The sequence below is a fragment of the Plecotus auritus genome (genome assembly GCF_963455305.1).
Source record: "Plecotus auritus genome assembly, chromosome: 4".
Classification (NCBI taxonomy): domain Eukaryota; kingdom Metazoa; phylum Chordata; class Mammalia; order Chiroptera; family Vespertilionidae; genus Plecotus; species Plecotus auritus.
In genome coordinates, this window is record NC_137775.1 from 152856004 (window position 1) to 152876700 (window position 20697).

Consider the following 20697-nt stretch of genomic DNA (forward strand, 5'->3'; position numbering starts at 1 on the left):
TGCAACTTTTTCCAATCTACCGGTAGAAGATGTTTTGCAACATAAAACTGTTTCTGCACTGAAATGTATTATAATACTCATTAAAGCGGACTCTCCTGGAAATGTAAAACTGAATTATCTAATGCACTACAAAATCCTCCACAAATGTACCACATATTGTGAAATAACGTTCATTAGGAGGAGAGGCAAGACAATACATTTTCTTTACTTTTTAGGGCAAGTATCATAACTTAGATTAATATGGCATATAAATGTAATTATTTTCATTGCACTTTTGATAGAATTTACATTCATTAAAACTGTATGGTTTTGCATTCTGCAATATGAGAAAATGAACATGACTTTATAGTGTTTTATAGCAAGATAATGCTGTGGGTGATTTCATCCATTTATTCAGCAAATAAGGGCACACATGCAGGCTGTGATTCAGAAGCTTCATGGCAAGAGTTTTCTTAGTTTACCACTTGGAGTTCTTTTGCACATAACTTTAACTGCACTCAGTCCACTTAACTTTCTGCTCTTGTGCATAAGCACCTAGCACTTTATAGCAGGCAACATTTTTGATATGACCAGCATAATTTCTTAAATATAATTTAGTACACGATAGTGGCAGATAGTGAGGAATGGGACTTATTTTTTGGCTACTTACATTTTAACATTTATAGAACCAGGGGGACTTGAAACTTACTTGGTAAATATATCATACATTGGTCATTTTTAGATTTGAGTTTATAACTTTTTTAAAGTTAATTAAAAGACACTAAGATTCTCTCCCACCACATAAGAATAATTTGCATGAATTGGTTGAACATATTTTATGTAATGTAAACTTGGTCATCTGCCTGTAGTTTCCAAATTGCTGGCTAGAAGCATCATTGCTTCTTTCCTTCTTCTCTCTGACATTTCTTAATATCTCAAATTCTGCTACTGACAAATTTTGCTTGAGGTTAATAAACTTTTGGGCTGCAAGTTCAAGAAAATTACCACTATAGATTAGGAGGGGGCAAGAAATGTATTTATAGACCCCTTTCTCCAGGGGCCTCCAACTAATGAATGCACAATTACAAAGAAATAAGCTCATAATTCAGAAACATTAAGAACCGTAGAGGTTTTGAGATGATATGAACATTACAGATTATTTTTAATTTAGAAATGGGGAGCTGGTGGCCAGAGAACTTAAGTGCTCCAAACAGCTGTGTGAATTAGCAGTGATATACCAGAAACCCGGTGTGCTGATTCTAGTAAGGGAGTTTTTTTTTTCAAAGCCTGTATGTTTTTCCTAAGTGAGGACACTGTTGTATGGCAGGTTTTACAGCCATATAACAGGCACATTTAGTAGATTAATTTACAGGATTAGGCTGTTATTACCCATTAGATTAAAAGTAAGCTCCATTAGAACAAGGACATACTTTGTTCACTGATGTCTCCATATTAGAATGGCACCTGGAAAATTTATGGAATGAACAAAAAGGAAGAAGCAACTTAGGCAAATATTTGGTACATGACCAAACAGAAAGGAAGGATGCTAAGGTTTGAAAGCCTAGACAGAAGAAAATCAGTAGAAACATAGTTTTGCCCATTTTTGTACACTCAGTTGCATTCATTGTCTCACAAGTACATCTTTCTGATTCTTTTGTGTGACTCCCCTCCTTCCCTAATGTCATAACACAATAACATAATTTAACAAGCACGCATGCCAAGCTCTGAGGAAAGATGGTAAATAAAATACAGTCCTTGCTTTTGAGGAAAATTAGCTAGTATTTTAAAAAAACAACCAGTAGTTTTTCTGAATCGGCACTTCTGTTTATCTCCATTAGAGCAATTATTTATATTTATACTGGTGACTGTGGGAATGTAAACGATAACATGTCCCTTCTTTGCACATAAGGTGTCCTCAAATTAGTAAATGGGGTAAATACAAGGTTAATACCAAATAGACAATTAACAGCTAAATCTTGTTACATGTATATTGGATTACCAATTCATTTCCTGCTGCCTCTGCTTCTACCATCCTTCTTCAATCTCTCTTCATCTCTTACTTGGATTGTTGTGAAAGCTCACTTACTTGTCTGCCTATTTCCAGATGTGTCTGCTAAGAGATTACTCTCCACACAGCAGCCACAGTAAGACTTTCAAAATGTTCTATCACATCATTCCTATGTTTTAAAACTCCACAAGCTTCCCATTTCATTTAAAAATAAAATCTAAAGTTCTTCCTGTGGCCCCTGGCTACATAAGACTCTACATTACCTGCCTCCCTACAGCCCCAACAATCTCTCTGACCCATTTACCATTCCGTCTCTTCTCCACTCAGTCTCAGCCACAGGCGCTCCTTGCTGATACTCAACTACATCAAGCACAGTCCTGCCCTGGGACCTTCCCTTTGCCTACAGTACTATTCCCTGGATTCCCACACAGCTTGCTCCCTTTATTTAGATCTCTGCCAGATGTCTTTCCTAACTACTCTTTTTATAAGAGAACTATCTTCCATGCCCATCATTCTGCTTTCTTTTACGCAGTTTCTCAGTTCCCTTCAGTCTCAGCTTGAAGATGTATTTCTTTGTTCATTACCTAATTTCCTACTAGGAGATAAGCTTCTGGAGGCAGGACTTTGTGTTGACTGCTGCCATACTTCCAGCACCTACAGCAGTGCCGAGCACAGTAGATCCTCAGGAAACACTTATTAAGTTAAGGAGAATGGAGGAATAAATCCTGTTTGTCCATGCAGAAGCCAACAAAGCTTTTTGACTTAATGTGAAATTCACTGATATTATTGTCAGAAGAAATAGATTTCAGTTCTGTTTTTGCTACTTTTGAATAGTGAGACAATGGCTCTACACCTATTTCCAGTATTCTGTCTCTCTCACCGTAAGGGTCACCATGCATTAATTTCCCCTTTTGGTATATTGTCATGTGAAATCAGTGGCATTTTCCATATTTAGGATGGGTTACCTTGTCATTAATATTTATTCATATTTCTAATATATGTGGAACCATACATTTCTTTTCCATATGCCAAGACACATATTAATTGAATTTGGACCAATTACTTAACTCTGAGTCTAAGTTTCTTTTCTTTTTTTAAAAAAATACACTTTTATTGATTTCAGAGAGGAAGGGGAGAGAGAGAGAGAGAGAGAGAGAAAGAGATAGAGAGAGAGAGAGAGAGAGAGAGAGAGAGAGACATCAATGATGAGAGAGATACATCAATGATGAGAGAGAATCATTGATTGGCTGCCTCCTGCACGCCCCCTATTGGGGATATAGCCGGCAACTAGGGCATGTGCCCTTTACTGAAATTGAACCCGGGACCCTTCAGTCCACAGACTGATGTTCTATCCACTGAACCAAACCGGCTAGGGCAGTCTATGTTTCTTTATCCATGAAAGTTGGGTTGAGAATTGAAATGTGAGGCAACCCTTTGAATTTTAAAATGTATACTAATGACTTGAGTGTACCTCAAAAACCTAAAATAAATCACATTACAATGTCATTATGAAAAGATTGTATCTCATGCTTTGACATAATCAGTAGTCATATAAGACATATCCAGGGTAGAGTATCTACTACATTTATGACCCCAACCATTCTCTATTCCTGGGCACTCAGCAATACCACATTTTCCAGACTTATGATTTGTAAGACCTATAATTGAGTCCTGGCTAATGAAATGTGGGAGGAAGTGATGTTGAAGTCAGATTACATAATATTGATTACGGGCTATTCATTTTGACTTTCACCTAATCTCTCTGGATAGCACTCATTTCACAGAACCAGTGCTTCTTTCTCTCTTAAAAATATTCCTGTATAAGATCTTGCTAAATATTTTTTGAGCTAAAATCTCTTTTGATGATTTCTTAAGGCTTTTCTTGTATGGTAATGCTAGTTTTAAAATTCAAAGTCCTTTTAAAGTATTGTCTATAACTTTAACCAATTGGCTGCTTACATATTTCTCCAAACAAGTAGTTTCAAAAAATAAATACTAAAATATTTGGGGTGAAGTGGCATGACATGTGTAACTTAGCCTTAAATGGTTCAGAAACACACACACACGCACACACACACATATGCATACACACTATTACACTATTAAGCAAATGGAGCAAAATGCTAATAGCAATGCGGGTAAATGGTATATGGTATTTGTACTATATTCATAATTCTTATGCAAATTTAAAACTATTTATTGTATTGGTTGATTTTAGAGAGGAAAGGAGAGAGAGAGAAAGAGAGAGAGAGAGAGAGAGAGAGAGAGAGAGAGAGAGAGAAACATTGATTTGTTGTCCCACATATTTATGCATTCATTGATTGATACTCATATGTGCCCTGACCTATATCAAACCCACAACCTTGGCATATCAGGATAACATCAATGATGAGAGAGATACATCAATGATGAGAGAGAATCATTGGGGACTGAAACTATTTTAAAACAAATCTGCTATAAGAAAAAATATCAGCATTATAAAAAAAAATAAAAGCTTCTCATATATTTCCTTTTAATATCTTCCCTGCAATTTAAAACTTGTGATATAATGTTTTTGTCTGATAATATACTTTTTGAAAATTTAAAGCAGAATTTTCTACATAGACACAATTCTCTGTGCCCATACTTTTTATGCTTTGCCCTCAAACATAGCTCTGGCATAGTTTATGCTGCCTCTCAAATACTTTAAATTTTCTTTGAGTGTAAAAGAAAGATCTGCATTATTGATACCAGTTTATTATATTGTCAGTATAAGAAAGAAATATTCTGATCTAGTGAAAACTTTTAAGATCATGTTTTCTAGTAACATAAAAAAAATTTAAAATACCGATCAACAGTAATTTATCAAAGATAGGGGGCTTTGCTGCATTTTTATATAAATAAGAGCACAATACCTGACAAGGATTGATTATAGTAATTACTCTGAAGTTGCTTTGTTCCAGACATCAAACAGACTCCTTGCCCTGGCCAGTGTGGCTCAGTTGGTTGGAGCGTCCTCCCCTACACCAAGAGGTGGCGGGTTTGATTCTGGTCAGGGCACATACCCAGGTTTCAGGTTTGACCCCCTGTCAGGGCACATGCAGGAGGCAACTGATCAATCTCTCTCTCTCTCTCAAGTCAATTAAACAAACATACTAAACCCCATCTTGTTTAAAAAAACAAACAAACAAAAGACTCAGCCTCCTTGGATGGAAAGTGTAATGATTTCTTATTCCATACTAGGTTGAACACTGGCCAATCAACTATTTATATATAAATCTGTATATTTCTTGAGCCATTAAAATAGAAAAATAGCCAACCTAATAAAAAAATAGTAGCAATAAGAAATGAGAAAAATAGAAATACTCTAAGTTAAAGTGGAAAGTAAAAGAAAAAATAGAAAACACTTGATTTAATTATATTTAAAATCATGACTAAAACAGAAAATTATGTAAGATAATATAAATTATAAAATTAAACTGAGGCAAGACAGAAACTCTAAGAAGATTAATTACTATGGGAAAAATTGAGAAAAGTTGTTAAAATCTCTCCCCCACCAACCAACCAAACCCCAAATAACAATCACTTTGCCTTTTCCCTTCCTACTTGAATTCCTCTGATTTGTCTTATGTAATACATTTAACTGTTATTTCATGAACACTATGGATTAATATTGGAGAATATGGAAATTTCTGTCTTAATCCTGGCTTATACCATCTCATTTTACACAGTTAAGTATAATACTAGCTTTTTATTTGACATGAATATTTAGCAGGTTAAGTAAATACCCCACAATTCCTAATACATTATGAATCTTTGTCAAAAATGTATAATGAATTTCATCAAAAACCAGAAAAAAGGTATCTATGGACATGATTATTATTTTCTACTTTGATTTATCACTTTGATGAATTGCATTAAGAGATTTACAATTGGACTATCTTTTCATTCCTGAAATAAACCATATTATGCTAATAAAGTTATCCTTATTCTAATTTTATATGTAATTTTTATCAACATTAATATTTGACACTGGTCTAAAGTTTTTCTTTTTCAGGTTCTGTTTTATTTTTTACTATCAGACTTTACTATTGAAGTTATGGTAGATGTTATAAAAGCAATCAATAGTTTTTCTTCTCTCTGCTTTAACATAATTTAAGTAGCATTGCAGTTATATTCCTTGAAGGTATAATATAATACACTTTTGAAATTATCTAGCTCTGGAGGGTTGGGTTGGGTTTGAGGTTTGGTTGTACAAGAGCAACAAGAGAGTGAATTCCTTTGTTTAGGGCATTCTGTATTCCTAATAAATACACAAATGGGTGAAATGTTGAATAGGCATGTCACCAAAGAAGATATATGAATGCTAATAAACACACAAAAAGGTTAGAGAAATGTAAATTAAAACCATACAGAGCATCACTATATAGCCACTAGAATGACTATAATCAGAAAGACTGTGGATACCAAGTGTGGGAAACAATGGGCGGAAATTGGGAATCTCATACATTGCTAGTGAATATGTAAAAAGATATAGTCATTTTGGAAAACATTCTGGCAATTTTATAACAATTTAAATACATACTTGTCATATAACCCAGCAGTACCATTTCTAGGTATCTACCCGGTATCTACCCAGAAAAAATGAAAATATATGTGCACACAAACACTTCTATCCAAATGTTCATAGCAACATTATTCATAAATGCCCCAAATGGAAAATAACCATCTATTGGTGAATGGATTAAAATAATTGGCATATCCATACAATGGAATACCACTCCAGCAATAAAAAGAAATAAACCAATCCTAAATGCATCAACATGGGTAAATCTTAACAGCACTATGCTAAGCAAAAAACTACATACAGCAATCCCACTTCTGGAAGTATACCCTAAGAAAACTGAAACACCAATCAGAAAGAATACATGCATCCCTATGTTCATAGCAGCATTATTTACAATAGCTAAGACCTGGAAACAACACAAGTGCTCATCAGCAGATGAGTGGATTAAGAAGTTGTGATATATTTACACAATGGAATACTGTGCAGCTATAAAAATGAAGGATCTCTTACCCTTTGTGACGGCATGGATGGACTTGGAGAGTATTGTGCTGTGTGAAATAAGCCAGTTAGAGAAAGACAAATATCACATGATCTAACTTATATGTGGAATCCAATGAACAAAATAAACTGATGAAAAAATAGGTCCAGAGGCGTGGATGCATAGAACAGAATGACAGATTTCAGAGGGGAGGTGCAGGGAGGGGATGGGAAGAGATTAACCAAATGACTTATATGCATATATGCATAGCCCATGGACACAGAAAATAGGTTGGGGAAGGCCTGGGGAGGGGGATAAGGAGGGGGAAAATGGGGGACTTCTGTGATACTGTCAACAATAAAAATAAAGACTACATACTGTATGATTCCATTTATATAAAAAAATGTAGGAAGACAAAACTGTACAGAAAGCATCCTATATAATAAAAGCCTAATATGCAAATTGACTGAACAGTGGAATGACTGGTTGCTATGATGTGCACTGACCACTAGGGGCAGACGCTTAATGCAGGAGCTGCCCCCTGTTGGTCAGTGCATTCCCACAGGGGGAGTGCTGCTCAGCCAGAAGCCAGGCTCACAGCTGGCTGGTGAGTACAGAGGTGTTGGCGGGAGCCTCTCCCGCCTCCGTGGCAGCACTAAGGAGCAGCGAGCAGGCAGGCAGTAAGGAGTGAGGGGTCCTGGCCTGCGAGAGAGCGCAGGCTGGGCTGAGGCCTCCCCCTCCCCCAAAGTGCACAAATGTCGTGAACCAGTCCTCTAGAATTAGAGGTAATATGGGACTAGATGAAATTGGGGTGATGGATGATCTAAGGATTATGGTGACTATTACACAATGATATTATTTTAGCAAAATTTGCTCCTTATACACTTACAATTTGTGAATTTTATGGTGTATAAATTGAACCACAATGGTGTGTTTTAAAAGTAAATACATCCAGGTAACTAAGATTTTAGAGCAAGACATATATATATATATATATATATATATATATATATATATATATATAATATTATCCCATTTATATTAAACACTAGGGGCCCAATGCACGGAATTCATGCACTGGGGAGGGGTTCCTCAGCCCAGCCTGCCCCTTCTCACATACTGGGAGCCCTCAGGAGATGTCCTACTGATGGTTTAGGCCCGCTCCCCATTGGGAGCGGACCTAAGCCGCAGTCTGATCAGGGGAAGATGCCAGCCCCATCACCCTGCTGCTGCAGCCACTGCCAGTCACCGCAGCCGCCCAGGTATTTTCATCAACACGGACTCTAGTCCCTTCACCATGAAAAAATGACAACTTTCTTTAAGCATTTTCAAGATGTGCCTTTCATAGGATATGACATTTCTTTCTTTATTTTTCTTTTTATCCTCACCTGAGGATATGTTGCCATTGATTTTTTTCCCCTTCCCTCTGATCCCAGGCTCGGCCCCTGACCAAGCCTAAGGCCTCTGTCCCAGGCTTTAGGCTTGGGAAGGGGGCCCCACCCCTCCAATTGCAGGCTTGGCCCCTTCCCAAGCCTAAAGCCTCCACCTGATGGTGGGCTGGGAGTGACCTGGGTGCCGAGGAGGTTCCCGGGACCCAGGTATGTATGCAAATTAACTGCCATCTTTGTTGGGTTAATTTGCATACTCACTCTGATTGGCTGTGGGCGTAGCGGAGGTACGGTCAATTTACATGTTTCTCTATTATTAGGTAAGATACTACATTTATTCAAGTATGTGCTAGTTAAGAGTACAAAATTTCTGTATATATATATATGAAAAACACGTTAGCCTCTGGAGGGAAAAACACTGAAAATCTGGGACAGGCGAGAGTTACTTTTCACTTGATACCTTCTGACATTATTTTCTTAAAAAAATTAAGCCATGTACATTATTACTTTTTAAATAAAAACATCCTACTAAATAATTAAAACAAACAACTATGATCCTGTTGTAAGGACCCAGGCCCGTGAACCCGCTCTTGAAGATCTATACTTATGTGAATGAGGCCTAAGCACTTACAAGTAGCCTCTACTAATATTATCAAAGTGCATTCCATCAAAAACCATGCTGCTAATTCCCGTTAATTTCAGAGAGATGAGTGTAAATTGTGGGAATTTGGGAAACACAAGAGTTTTTTGACTAGAAGTATGTATTTTAAGCATCATGGTATACTACATCTTGCAATTCTACACTAGCCACCAAATAAAAACCATTTCCTCATGCCCAAACGCAAATGCAAACAAAATGGAATATTTGAGTATTAAAAGTCTGGGGGCTGCAGGGGGGCAGAACAAGCTGATTGCAGGCACAAAACAAATGTTTCGTAAAGGTACTAATTGCAAAAATATAAATAAAATACATTACATAATAATATGCAATCCTATATAATAAAGAGGTAATATGCAATTGACCCTCATGCCCTCACAAGATGGCTGTCTATGACCAGGCCAGTAGGGGGGTTAGTGAGGGATGACCAAATGACTGAACAGCAGGCTGCATGGGGTGACCAGGCCGGCGGTGGGGGGGGGGGTAGTAAGAGGCGACCAGGCTGCCGGGGATGGGGGGGGAGGGGCGCGCACAGTTAAGGGTGACCAGGCTGGCGGGGGTGGGGTGCAGTTGGGGTGACCAGGCTGGCAGGGGGAGCAGTTGGGGGCAATTAGGCTGGCAAGGGGGGCAGTGAGAGGAGACTAGGCCAGCGGGGGGGGGGGCAGTTGGGGGTGACCAGGCCGGTGGGAGGGCAGGCAGGGAGGAGCAACCAGGCTGGCTGGGAGGGGGCAGTTGGAGGCGACCAAGCCAGCAGTGGGGGGCAGTTAGGGGCAACCAGGCTGGCAGCAGGCAGGTGAGCAATTAGGAGCTAGCAGTCCAGGATTGTGAGAGGGATGTCCAACTGCTGGTTTAGGCCCCATCCTGGGGATTGGGCCTAAACCGACAGTCGGACATTCCCCAAGGGGTCCCGGATTGGAGAGGGTGCAGCAGGCTGGGCTGAGGGGACCCCCCCAACCCCGTGCATGAATTTTGTGCACCAGGCTTCTAGTATATAATAAATACATATAAACACTTTCAAAATGCAGTTTTTCTATTATCCATGCCTTTAAAAAAGTCATTATATATAAAATGTTTCCGAACTTTTTTCTATGAATCATACAGTGTGTGCTGCATATCGACTTTCAGTTACACTTTTTAATATCAAGAACCTGTTACAAAGATTCGATTTTCAATTACATATTATGAAGGTATGGCTATTAAATTAAGAATATTTGTTTTACTCTTAATGAGTGATGAGAGAAATGAAAACACACTGCCAATATTTAAGTAATTATGAAGAGCTATTTTGTGATAATGTCTTCAGAAGGTAAAATTTAATATGTAGGATTGTTCTGCTGGCATATTATTTTCCTTTTTAAATATAGGAGCGCAATACTTTGCATGGTGTTGCTCACAAATGCTCAGTTCTTGGTGTCCCTTTTCACACGAGGGAGCAACAATGTAAAAGCTTCCTTGAAGGGGAAGCACCTGCAGAGAAGGCCAAATAAATCATAAAAGGCGCTTCTTTCCACTTGGCCGACTTCATTTCAAACTGCCAGGGCTTTCGTGCAGTTTTCAGTGCTTTGACTAGGCAATCGCATATGTTTGCCACACGCGTGTTCTTCACGCATGAGTTCCTCACAGTACTGCTCCTTCTGACCCAGCCGTCCCAGCCTCGCTGCTAATTTAGAATCAACAGATGTTTAATGAGCACCTATTGTGGACCATCCAATACTAAAAACACTACCAGAGGATTATCCCAACATAACAGATGAGACATCTGGTTAAGTGGAAAGCCAGGCCTTAGCCTGAGCGTTTTCACTTACACTGTTTTTCAAGTATCCTCTCCCTCTGTTGCCTCTCCTTTCTCTCCCTTGTTTCGTGGATAATCAAGAGCAAAGTAGTGGAGATAGGCTTAGCCCATCCCTTCTCCACAAAGTAGAAGAGAAAAACATCCAGAGTCCAGGGTTCCCACACACTCCTCACTGCTCCCATTTCCATACATCGTCACCTAGAATAGGCAGCCCGGCACTGCAGCCCTAACCTTCTCCACAATTTCCTCCTCAGGTGCTGGAAGGCACTGTGTGTAATCACTGCGGGAGCAGCCCCTATCGCAGTGGAGGAAGTGTCCTGAGCAATGCTGTTCACAACTCGGAAAGATTTTTCTACAGAGACACAGCTCCCGGTGTCTTCATGGGGATTATCAAGACTATACAAGGGCTTGGAAGGGGTTGAACCAGCTTCCACGTGCAAGCCTAGAATCCTAAGCACAAATCAGAGCATTGATTCGCTGGAAAAATCAGGTTTTTTTTTTGTTTTGTTTTGTTTTTTAATTAAATCAATGGGAAACGAGTTTGAGGTCTCTACAACTGATACATTAACAAATTTGTGGACTATAACCCACTTATACTTGGGGATTCAATGTTTACCCTCCAAGTTCACAGCACTATAAATTTATAAGACTGAAAGCACTATTTTTGTTGTGTTTAATATAAAATAGGGAAATACATATTCTCAAAATTAAAAAAAACACAGCTTCCTGAACTCATGTTTTTCTGTTACTCTTTTCTACCATTATTTTTAAAAGTATGATTTCATTTGACTCCAGAGAAACTTCCACTTTTGCAGTATTATTGCGAAGGTCTATTTTACTGCACATTTAATTGCCGAGCCAGTTTTATCTTACCTCCTCGATGGATAATCAAAGAAGTCTCGCTTCCAATGGGACAGTCCTTAAGTATATCCACTACTTCTGTATGGCTCAGGTTCTGTACATTCTGCTGGTTGATCTCAACAATGAGGTCGCCTTCACACAGGCCAGGGCATCCCTGAATGTCAAGTATTTGTTTCACCCGCTGTCCTGTAGGACTGTCGGCAATAGTGAAGCCAAAGCCCTGGGCACCTTTCACAATGGTTAAGGTCATGAGTTCAGCTTGGGTGGCCCCAGATGAAGCCATAGACACATTGTCGTCATGGACAGGCGGTGGATACGTGCCATCTAGCTGACCATCTGCTGGCATTGAGTGCAAAGAATGAGGCGGCCGATCTGTTATATCTGGAACTGACTGTGAGGTCCGAGAAATGTATTCCAAATACGTTTCATAGTTATGTCTTCCGTTGACCATCACTGGAGGTGGCCTCTCCATTATTGCACGGGGTGGCACCAGGCTGTTAGCAGGATCTTCAGGATCAAAGGGCAAAGGGTAGCCACGACACAACACCAGGCTGACACTCTGACCAATAGGAACCGACTGGAAAAGTTTGACTACATCTGCATGAGTGTGTCCAAGGACACAAACTTCATTAATATAGACAATGACATCACCTGCAAGGAAAAAAGAAAGAGATGGACAATGTGAGGTAAATCCAATTAACGGCGGCATAGAGAAATGGAATTATTTATGACACTAGTGAAAGTGGTGCTGTTTCTCAGTAAGCAGTGAGGAAATCCACTAGAATAGCATTTAAATTTACTGTAGGTGACTCAAGATTACAACAGGTCTGCCAACAGATGTACTGATCAAATGCCGAAAAAAAAATGCTATATGGTTGTTTTTGAAGTTCAGAAACAACTTCATATTCAGAAAGAAACTGTCAAAAGGTAAGTTGGGAAGAATTTGTACCTTGAAGAAGCAGTCAGTCTATGCTTCTTTTTCATCTTCACTGTATTTCAGTTAATAAAATTTTCAAACTATTGAGAAGTGGTGGGCATAGATTTTGGATGAAAACTTTGAAGCCCCAGTACATGGTTTTATTTTTGGTATCACTTGTCTGAGTCAGCTGCCTTTTTTCTTTTTTTATAGAAGAGGAAAATACTTTGCCCATTCATATTTTTTATCTAGAGCAAGGTATAATTGCAAAGGTTCCAGGCATACATGGGTATAGGTTAAGAGCACAGTTATTGGAATCAGGGATCTGGGTCCATATCCTGGCTCTACTACTTAGCAGATATGTAACATTGGGCAAATGACTTACCTGCTTCAGCCACAGTTCCTGATTTGTAAAGTTGTTGCGAGGAGGAAATGAGATAATGCAGAAAAAGTGCCTGGTACAGTGCCTGATGCATTGTGAGTGCACAATAAATGTGGACCATTATTAATGCTATTATTGATAAAAATAGGATGAAGGAGATTTGGGACTCTGGCTTTCAAACAGGGAGCTGCCCTAGACTCATCCTCTCCTCTTACAATGTTGATATTTCTGTAGATCTTCTCAAAAAAGGCATTTGTCCTCTCTCCCAATGAATTAACACAGAATTACAGTAGTTCACTGGTTACAAGTTAACTTATGATATAAAAAATGCCCCAAATATAAATTGCTCATTATAAAATATATTCAAACAAATAGTACTTTTCCTTAAAATGCAGAGACGTATGTTTGAGATAATTATTTTTTTTTAATTCAATTATGTGTGAAGAACTTTTTTTATTTTTTGAGAACTGTTTTATCGTGGGTTAATATTTTTATCCTCATAAACCATAATGTTTGAGAATTGAACTTTCAAATTGAGATTGTGCCTGACTATGCTGAGGAGTATTTGACAAATGAAAAGACATGTTTTCACAGATTATCACATAAGTAACTCAACAGACATCAATTTATCAAGATCATTCTGAAATGGGTAGTGTAAATGGCGAGGGATTTCATTCTAAGATATCCTTGCCCATCAAAATTGCAAACACCAAAAATGAAAAAGAGTTGAACTTTCAGAATTCGATACTTTTTTTGGCTTTTCTTAAGTGTCTGATATAAAATGATTTCTCTACTAAATACACTTAAAAATAAATAATTCTGTGAATAAAACACTCCTGAGTAAAATGCCCTCAACAATATAGACTTGGTTAACACTCACTCTTTCTGAATGCTAGAGAATTGCTTAAAAACCCTAAAGATAAGGAGACATAAAAGTCTAACAAACATGTTCGGGGATCCAGGTTAGGTGTGATTCTAGAAAAAGTCACAGACTATGCAACTTCACTCTTCAATTATGTCCGTCAGGAAGGGTGCTGGTGCAATGGCTGGACCACTGGACCAGGCAGGAATTGGGACTGAACTAGGACGGATGACCTCCATCATGATTCCTCACTAGACTGGGGCAGCAAGGGATCATTTCAACAGGTTCTGGTTATCCTAGTGAAGTAACTGATCCAGAAAAATTTTCTCCTTCTGCCTTTTCTATTTTTAAAGTTATCATATATTTTACACATTGAGAGGTTGAAATAATAATAAATATAATAAATACTTGTGTGTTACCTCCCTACCATCAAGCAGAACATTGCTCATATTAGTTGAAGATCCCTGGGTAGCACCCTTTTCCTACCTGTATCCCCTTCCTGCTCTCTCCAAAGGTAACCATTGTCCTGAGGTTTGTTCACATATACTTCATATTTTATGACATATCTAGGTACCCATAAATAATATTCCTAAATAATATTTAATCCCTGATTAATAATATCCCTAAAATATGATTTTGCATATTTTAAACCTTTTGTAAATGATATACATATTAAACTTCTGTAATTTCCCTCAAAATGTATGTGTGATATTTATCTATTTTGATATCTGTACCTCAAATTCATTCATTTTCATTGCAATGTGGTATCTATTGGATGACTACATCACTATTAATATTCATTCATTCTTCTGTTAAAGGACACTGGGGTTCTTGTGACTATTTGGTTGAAGGTAACTCTGCTATGAACCTCTTTCCCTGGCCCTTGTGCACATATAGAGGGTTTTTCTGAGTTTGAACTTTGGCATAAAACTGCTGGGCATAAGCCACGTGCATCATCTTCGTTAGACAATGGCAAATGGCTGACAAAATAGGTCAAATCAATTTACACTCCCACCAAAATTTTTATTGCTTCCCATCCGACACAGTATTTGGGATTTTCACACTAAAATCTTTGCTAATCTAATGAGGGTGACCATGGTTTTAATTTGCATCTCCACATTGCTAGTGAGGGTGAGCAGCTATTCATATGTTTATTGGTCATTTGGGTTTTCTTTGTATTACATCTCATTTCTCCATTTTTCCTATTTGGATAGATTTTTGTTGTTGGTTTGTTAGTTTTTTTTTTTTTTTTTTTTTAAACACAGTGACTATTTTTCTGTCAATCTCCATTCTTAATCTTCATGGTGTGGTAGACATTACATGGGTTAGGGGGTCAGAGGCCTTTGGTCTGATTACCAGCTCCATACTTACTAGCTGTGTGACTTTCAAAGCTAACTTAAATCCTCTGTGACTGGGGTCCTTCAGAAGTAATGAGGAACAATAATAATGGCAACTGACTGATCTAAGGGAAATAACAAATGAGATCATGCAGGTGAAAGGGTTTGTAAACTATAAACTGTTATGCAAAGGACTGCTATTTCAGTAATCACTATCTGTCCTTGGTTACTTGCTTCTATAAAATCAGGAGAGTCCCACCAAGATATTCCCACCATAGTCATAATCAAGGATAAGTATCAGTTTCTGAGTGGGCAAGTCAAAGGCAGGAAGGTAACAAATGACACTTTCCTCTAAGGTTCTCCCTCACTTTAATCACTGTTAATAAACTCCCAATCCCCAAGCAGGCTTTATCCTTCCCTCTGCTATGTCAGAAATTCATGGGGGGTGGAGGGTGGGAGTGAGATTAAGGTAAGGTTCAAAGTTCTCAAGGTTCCCTTCCAGGTCTAAAGAGTAGTTATTTGAATTATAGTGATTAATGTTACCTATTTTTGAGTTTTAATGTGATCTTGCTATTTAGAAACAGAATGAGAGAACTACTTGTGGTTCTAATAAGACAGCCTTTTATAATTTATGGATATTTTCCACTTGGTGCAATTTTTCAAGTCATCAAGCAAGCGAGTGATTAAAGAGCCTTACAACAATCTCTTTGTGGAGCTACACAGATTTCTGAATGTAAAAGATGAGTGGTCCGTTATCAGAGTTAAAACTATCTAACAACTTGACTGCATTCAATGGCTCACTTTAAAAAATATATAGATGCCTAGACATGCGTCATGCCAAAATTGTTGTAGGTGGGGATGTAAGCAAACATTTGCTGGTTCCGATAGAACTGATTGGGGAGGATATTTACAGACTGTGCTGGATGAATGTCATTTACATGTTGTGACATAAAAATATGAGCCACCTGGTATATGTCATCCGATGGTGCCATGCCAAGTCCTGGGACAGTCTGGGCTTAAGAGCACAAAAGGGATGTCATTAGAAAAATTGGCGTTAGCCTCAACCTTACTGTCCTACTTAAGAGGGAGAATTGGAAAAGAATCATTTGATCTATTTTTCAATTTATTCTTTTATAAGTGGGAATTAAAATATCTCCCCTCTTTTCTCTCTCACAGGGCTATTGTGAGAATGAGATCATGTTTGCGAAAACTTTTAATTTTACCAAAGGAAAGATTCTCCTTTAAAATAAGATGAGGCAGCCCTAGCTGATTCGTCTGAGTGGATAGAGTGTTGGCCTGCAGACTGAAGGGTCCCCAGTTTGATCCCGGTCAGGGCACATACCCAGGTTGTAGGCTTGATCCCCAGTGTGGGGTGTACAGGAGGCAGCTGATTAATGATTCTCTCTCTCTCTCATCATTGATGTTTCTCTCTCTCTCCCTCTTCCTTCCTCTCTGAAATCCATAAAAATATATTTTAAAAAATAAGATGAGACATTTCTTTTGAAAGCCAAGCACACATTTTCATTGCCGCATTGCCTGCAAGGTGACATTGTTTCCTATATGGCAATTCACTTTAGACCATATTGAGGCCAGATGGTTTTAGGGCTACTGACATCAAGCCTATTGGTTAAATTTGGTGTGACTGATGAGCTGGGCATCCCCATAGGGCTGGTCTCATAATGACCGGATTCCCATTTATGGGAAGGAGCAAGGAAATGAGAGTGAATCTGATGAAGCAGAAGGTTTAAAACGGCCTGACCCGACTCTATGGGAATATTTTCTAAGATAATTGCTTTCTTTTTTAGTTATGGAAATAAAAGTATAATATTGGATACCTCTTGGGTACTTCACCATTTTGGATAAAACAGGGCCCTCTTAAAGCATTGCTTAAAATGGGTTTATTTTTATGCCTCTTTTCTCTGCTTCCACATATTCAAGTCACTGTGGTCTGCAGAATCTTCACTTCAGCTTCTCCCATTTACCACTTTCGGTCTATCTTCCTCGACCACCACCTTGGACCAGACAAGAATGATTTACTTCACACTTCATTCTCATCCTATGGTCCCCTCGAGTAAGTTCAGACTATTCAACCTTTAGACCTACTGTGTAACACTCTTTGTCAAAAGTCTTTCCAACTTCTTTTTGTCTCCACCACCCAATAAGTTACCATTCTTGTAAATATCAAATCTTTATTGTTCACAATTTACAGCTGGATAATTGCCTTTTAGTTGAATCCTGCTGTTCCTCTACCCTCAAGTGCACTTCTTTACTGTGTGTAACTTCGTCCTAACCAGATAATCTCTTTCCTTACCTCTTCAAAGATATCTTCGGTCATTCCTACTCAGGCTGCTCCTATCTGCTGTTTGTGACTACAAATTTCTCTCAGAGATTATTCCTTTGTGGGAGTTTTCTACCTGTTCCAAGTGTTCTCGACAAAACATACAGAGTATCATTACTATGTTCAGAACTCTTTATTTAGTCATTTAGGATAAATTCTTATTGAATAAAGGATAGAAAGATTTAGTCAGAGAAAGACTAGAACAGATGTTGTAGCTAAATTTACTGCCTATAGTGTTTCTAACTTCTATTATGGCCAAGTCACATAGATTTAAAAATATACATATTTTTAATGATTTTAGAGAGGAAGGGAGAGGGAGAGAGATAGAAACAGCAATGATGAGAGAGAACCATTGGTCAGCTGCCTCCTGTAGGCCCCACTGAGGATCAAGCCCACAAATCAGGTATGTGCCCTGACGGGGAATCGAACTCCTGGTTCATAGGTCAACGCTCAACCACTGAGCCACGCTGGCTGGGCAAGTCATATACATTTTTTGCTAAAAGAAACAAAATTCTCATAGACTATTTCCATCCTACTAATTACATGCACTTTACATTGAAAAATTACTAATTTTAATTTCTTCTCCAGCTAATAAGATTTGATGGACTTTTATTTTTGAAGCTTGTATTAGTTTGTGTTTTTTAATAATAATAATAAATTATTTTAGTATAATAGGCAATTTTATTATAATATTGAATATTAATTTTCACTGTATTCTACAACCCCTGAAAACATAATAATGTTTGATGTTTACTTTTGGCGGTGTGCTATACATCACTTCAATTAAATTGAAAATAACTGCTTTTGATAAAGTCTATTTTCCAAAGTGAAGAACTGTGGTATGTTAGCCAGAGAAACAGAGTTGAAGCTGGGTCTTCTTGGGTTGCTCTCTGAGCAAGTCATGCAACATCAGTTTCCTCATCTATAAGAAGGAGATAATATCTGTTCTGCCCACTTTATAGAACAGATGTATATGAAAATGTTCTGTAAATAATATAGCACTAGGATAATGCTACACATATAAAGATATATTTTAAAATTTTAACAAATGACTGACAATGATTGGAAAGCAAATATGTCCCAAGAATGAGGAAGAATAAATAGTTGCAATTTCAAATATTTGAAAAGAAACTGCTGAGCATTATTAAAGTATTTCATAGTTTCATTGCAGAAATTTGAGAGGATAGTAATGTTCATCCTTGTAACAAAATACCCTGTTTCCCAACAAGACAGACGAGTGCCTCATGAAAGTACCCTTGGACTCTTCATTCCTTTCTGGGATAGAAATACAGTGTGGTTAGGGTAGAGGGGTCAGACAAACAAAAGCACACCTGAACTGTGTTGCAGCGACAGTGGGTTGTTGCGGAGAACTTAGACCATCCAAATGTGTGGGTCTCGGCTATTCTCAATTATTTCGCACAGTGAGAAAGCTTCAGAGATAAGCATGGAGGGAATAAGTGGGACCTTGTCTTATTTTCTCAGGTTCCCTGATGAATCTATTATAGGGTTCTATGTCTCTTATTTTCCAAAAGGTTTTCCTTATACCTAAATCTCATTTCTTTTGCTGAAAATCAAGACTAATTTCCTTGATTTCTCTTCTGATAAAGACAGAAGCATTTTTCTTTTGGAATAACTTAAAGCATTTTTTTAAAAATATATTTTATTGATATTTCACAGAGAGGAAGAGAGAGGGACAGAGAGTTAGAAACATCGATGAGAGAGAAACATCGATCAGCTGCCTCCTGCACACCTCCCACTGGGGATGTGCCTGCAACCAAGGTACGTGCCCTTGACCGGAATCGAACCCGGGACCCTTCAGTCCGCAGGCCGACGCTCTATCCACTGAGCCAAACCAGTTTCGGCTTAAAGCATTTTTTAAAAGTCCCAAAAGTTCTCTTTAAAGTTCACATTATAAAAAGAGCCATCAGTTGGAGGAGATTCCACCTTGGAGGTTCTGGACCTTCCTGTGGTTCTATTGACCTTAAACATCTGTCTTGCATACGCCATTATTTCAGACATACACCCAATTGTACAGAAATGCAAAATCTAATATTTAGATTATGAAAGGTATAAGAGACAGGACAAAATGCCTTCATCAGAAACATTTTAGTTTATTAATTCTTATGTGCTACATTATAAATGACATTGTGAATGAAAATGAGGTGAATCGAGCTGTAGTACTAAAATAAGGTTCAGATAATGTTTTAACCATTTTTCCCTAGATTATGAGACAAACTGTGGCATGATGGAGAGAGTGCTGATGTTGGTGTAAGGAAGTTTGTGTTCTTATGCCAAGTATGCTGATAATTAGTGTTGTCAACACATCTCTGCGACTTATTCCTCATTTATTCATTGATTTATTCATTCAAGATTTATTATACTCAACTACTGCTGAGTCAGGCACTATGTTATGAAAAGAAGAGGTTTGACCCAGATGGTCCCTAAGGTATTTTCTTCGCTCTGACATTCTAAGGCAAAGGCTCTCTTAGACATCTCTTCGTTTGGTTCCTTTCTTTCTTTTTCTACTTCCACCAACTGAGGACAGGACCTTGCCATCTACTATTCGCACTTCTGCAACAGTCTTAGCTTGTCTTCCAGATGCCATAGCAGAAAAGACTAGGGAAGAAGGAGAGGGGAGCCTAGCAAATGGCATAAACCAACGACCCCATGGGACTATTGGGTTCCCTAGTCTCACTCCATTTTGACCTCTAGGAGAACATGAGATTGCTAATACCCACCCCACCCTCTCGTCAGGACTGGCTGCGGAACCAGGCATGTCAAGGGCATCAGTGCCAATGGCTCTGAAGTGCTGGACATGGCCTTACACCTGCTTCCCTGTCAGTTCATCTTCCATACCATACTCTTTGATGCTCTTTCTACTTAAAGTCCTTCAGTGCCTGCTCACAGAGAGGGAATAGAGTCAAAATGCTCTAGCAGAGCATAGAAGGCTCTCAGTCTACATTTTCAGCAACTCCTGTCTCTCCCCAACCTACTCTGCTTGGGTTGGTATAAGCTCTGGGCCGTGCCCACATGCTATGTTCTTTCCAGCTTCCTGCTTCTCCTCTTCCTTTGTCCCCATTAAAGCCACACACTGAGGCCAGATTCATATTTTTGACCATCTTTCTGACCACCTTCTATTGCTGAGTGTTAAT

At 38.4% G+C, this 20697-nt stretch overlaps 1 protein-coding gene across 11 annotated transcripts in view; it reads right to left on the reverse strand.

Annotated features, from left to right (window-relative positions):
- The window catches only part of MAGI2 (membrane associated guanylate kinase, WW and PDZ domain containing 2), a 1233836-nt gene that overhangs the window by 215734 nt on the left and 997405 nt on the right, over positions 1–20697 (reverse strand). For all 11 annotated transcript variants that reach the window (XM_080663639.1, XM_080663638.1, XM_080663637.1 and 8 more), the window contains one exon: positions 11723–12361. In XM_080663639.1, the coding sequence (XP_080519765.1) occupies positions 11723–12361 (639 nt within the window). The remainder of the gene's footprint in view (positions 1–11722; positions 12362–20697) is intronic.